This window comes from Pongo abelii, chromosome 7 (assembly GCF_028885655.2).
Source record: "Pongo abelii isolate AG06213 chromosome 7, NHGRI_mPonAbe1-v2.0_pri, whole genome shotgun sequence".
Lineage (NCBI taxonomy): Eukaryota > Metazoa > Chordata > Mammalia > Primates > Hominidae > Pongo > Pongo abelii.
Window position 1 is genome coordinate 160550290 of NC_071992.2, and position 3516 is coordinate 160553805.

Genomic DNA, 3516 nt, shown 5'->3' on the forward strand with positions numbered 1-3516 from the left:
TAGAAGCAGCCGTTGAGGACGGCCGTCCACGGGCCCTTACTCCTGCGCTGAACCTCGATGGTGCCTTCTGCCCCCCACAACTGTGCATATTACTCGTTTGCCTAGAAGGCTCAGGGGCCAAGAACCTCCAGCTGGGGAGAGACAGGTGCATCCCAGGCACGTCCCAGGCAACAGGGGTGCTGAACGCAGGCTCTGGGAGCACTTAGCAGAGGTTGGCGTCACATTAACTGGGCCCGGTCCTAAGTCTAGCCCCAAGCCTGGTACCCTGCGCACACGACCAGCCTGGGAGCCTTCCCCGAGGGGTGGTGCCTGAATAGCTTGTCTGGGCAAGGAGTAGGGAAGAGTATTCCCTGCAGGTTGGGGACCACCATGTCAGCCATCTGGGACACAGTAGGACGTAGCTGGAAGAGGGGTGCAGGGACAGATCGGGGGACACTGGAGGGTGGCCCTCCCCCAAGTGTTGGAGCAGCGGAAACTGTAGGAGGAGCTCGGGCAGGGGATAGCTCACCCAATTCCACTTCAGACCCGTGGCTCTGTGGGCCTGTGCAGAGAGCAGGCAGGGCCAAGCCTGGAGGTGGGGGCAGCTGCACCTGAGACAGGCTGCAAGATTGGCAGGGCCCAGTGCAAAATGAAAATAATTCAAAACTTAGAACTTCAGGATGGTGCCAACAGAGCATTGAGCTGGGCACTGGGCTTCCCACAACTGCCCAGGTCACACATCCAGGGGGCAGTGGCAGGTGGGGTGGGAGGGGCTGCCTTCATGATTACATGCCTTAGGGTGGGACCCAGTCACTGCCTGGCTGGTGGGAGGACACAGGGCATGAGAAAGTGAGTGGAAACTGACCCAGATGTGCTGGTTCCCAGGCCCAGGAGGAGGCAGATGAAGGAGAAAGGCCCCTCAGCGCTGGGGCCAACACTTGCCTGGGGTTGTCAGTCCAGTGATGGGGGAGGAAAGGGAGTCCCCTGGGGGGTGTGCAGGTTGGAGGGTGCTGAGGATGGAGGCTAGGGTAAGGAAGGGGGGGCCTTCAGACGCTGAAAGGGAGCAGAGCAGGGAGCCAGGAGGAGGCCTGGGAAAGACCCTAGACTCCTGGGTCAGGGGACCCTGTGTACCTCCAGATGCCTAGCCACGCCCCCTGTCCTCAGTCCCTGGAGGCCTCAGCCCAGTTGCAATCCCTGGTGGTGGGTGGAGCAGACGACAGGGTTGGGGCATCCTCTTCCATCCTGTGGCTGAGGCCCCAGTGGGGAGCTTTGAGAGCCACCTGCCCTGCCCGGATCAGGCCTTGGAGACCTGTCAGGCTCTGCCCACTGGGTTCCCCTGTCCTAGACCCTTGAGGTCTCTCGCAGAACCTCCCCACCGCACACCCCTCGGATCCTGGCCGTCTCGCAGCCTCACCTGCCCCTTGGTCTTCCCCTTACCTGCCTGTGTGTGGAGGTGTGGCAAGGAAGGGTCCCTGATGGCCGCTGTCCCCGCAGGCCTCCCTGAACCCCAGTGACCACAAGCTGGACGAGGAGCTGTGCCAGATGCTCACACAGCGCTATGTGAGCATCATGAACAGGCTGCAGAGTCTGGGCTACAACGGGCGGGTGCACCCCGCGCTGACCGAGCAGCTGGTGAATGCCTATGGCATCCTGCGAGAGCGCCCGGAGCTGGCGGCATCCGAGGGTGGCTCCTATACCATGGACTTCCTGAAGCGCGTGCTGGTGGAGACCGTGCACCCTAGCATGCTCACCGACGCGCTGCTGCTGCTCTCCTGCCTCAACCAGCTGGCGCACGATGACGGCAAGCCCATGTTCATCTGGTGACGCTGGAGCTGGGAGGTCCAGGCTCGCTCAGCCCCACAGCCCTGTGCACGGCCATTAAAGCTTCCCACAGACACTGGTCACTGGGCCTGTGCCAGCACTCCTGGGTGGTGCTGCCTCCTCTGGGGTGGCTCACCGGGCCCCTGCACCGTACCCCTTCAGCCCTGCCTGCCCTGGAGGTCAACACCCATCCCGGACCCTCTGCGAGAGCCCGAGAGGCCTCAGCAGTGGTCTGCAAGGGGTTAGTCTGAAGGCCCCCAGGCTCCCCTCCCACGGCACTGAGAGCAGTGGGAGCTCCTGGGACTGGGATGGGGAAGGGTAGGAACCAGGAAGGGGTGGAGCAGGGAGGGAAGGGCTGTGGCTCTGTGCCTGCCGCAGTGGTGAGGGGCATGGAGTTGGCAGAGGTGAGAGGAGACAAGGATGTGGGTGTGGGATCCCTGCCCCCATACTAGGCCAGGGCTGGGTGAAGGGCAGGGGGTGCTCTTCCAGGCCTTGAGGACAAGAGGACACTCAAGGAGAGAAGAGCCAGGAGAAAGCAGTCTCACCCCAACCTGAGCATGGGGCAGCCCAGTGAAGTGCTGGCCCCTTCCCAAGACACCTAAGGCCATCCCACACGTCCTGGAGACTTTGAGAGGGATTCAGAGCTGGCAAGGGCAGACCCCACCTGCTGCAGGAGCTGAGGAGCACAAGCAAGATTTGGGGGCAGGCCAGGGGCCTCCCACAGTGCACTGAGGGCAGATGGGGTGCTGGGAAGGGCTTGTGGAGAGTGCAGGAAGCTGAGGGGGAGCGGCCAGGAGAGGAAGTTCCTGGGGAGGAAGACATGGAAGGGGAGAAGTGCAGTGTGGGAAAGCCCAGAGGGGCCGCGGCCACAGGGTGAGACAGGGGCAAGCTTGCACGCAGGAAGGCAAGGAGGCTGGCTGTGATGGGAGGGAGATCAAAACCCCAACTGAGGAGGGTCCTGGAGCACCAGTGCTTGCCAGCCAGAGAGGATGGCAGAAGGCAACAGTGGACCCACAGGGTCTGAGTTCCAATGGAAATCTTTCAGCAACCAGCAAGGAGTCAGGGGACAGAGAGGGTACGCAGGGTGTGCCGGGCCCTCCGGGGATGCCTGGGCTGCTGAGCTTCCTGCCTCTGCCCTCCCCACTCCCAGACCTCCAGGGAATCCAGCCAGACACCAGCCTCTTAATCCCTGGGAAGGGCAGGGAAGAGCTCCTGCCAGAAGCCCCTCCACCTCCCTGCCAGCCAGCAGGAAGGGTAGCCCTGACCCAAACTCCCAGGGCTATTTAAGAGACGCTTGCACCCAGCTGACCGCGGGAGTGTGTGCTGGTTCACAAGCCCAATTAGAAAGATGAGAGGCGAGCAGAGCCTGGGAGCTACTGGCCGCCCTGTCCTGGGAGCTCCTGAGTGGATGCCAGAGGGCTCCACGAATGGGGAAACGCTTCCGTCGCGTGCCCCGGCAGAGCTGCGCGCAGGGCAGAACCAACGGTCCCTCCCCCTAGATTGGAAGCTCCATGGGGTAGGGCCACAGGGCCGTCACCACTGCGGGCTGGCCTTTTGGGGGACTTTGCGGGGCGCTGGGCGGGAGTCCATCCCTCCTCAGGTGTCAGGTCTTTGAACTCAGGCGCCCGACACCGCGGGGCCCCAGAGGCGCAGAGAGACGCGTAGGGGGTGGGGTGGATTCTGCCGCCTGGGCAGCTGGAGTGCGGGGCCTAGTCC

General features: G+C 63.2%; 1 protein-coding gene across 3 annotated transcripts in view; it reads left to right on the top strand.

Annotated features, from left to right (window-relative positions):
* Nucleotides 1-1883, top strand: part of SPATC1 (spermatogenesis and centriole associated 1) — a 29256-nt gene extending 27373 nt beyond the window's left edge. For all 3 annotated transcript variants that reach the window (XM_054519252.2, XM_009244173.4, XM_054519251.2), the window contains exon 5: nt 1474-1883. In XM_054519252.2, the coding sequence (XP_054375227.2) occupies nt 1474-1803 (330 nt within the window). In that variant the 3' untranslated portion in view covers nt 1804-1883. The remainder of the gene's footprint in view (nt 1-1473) is intronic.
* The last annotated feature ends 1633 nt before the right edge of the window (nt 1884-3516 follow it).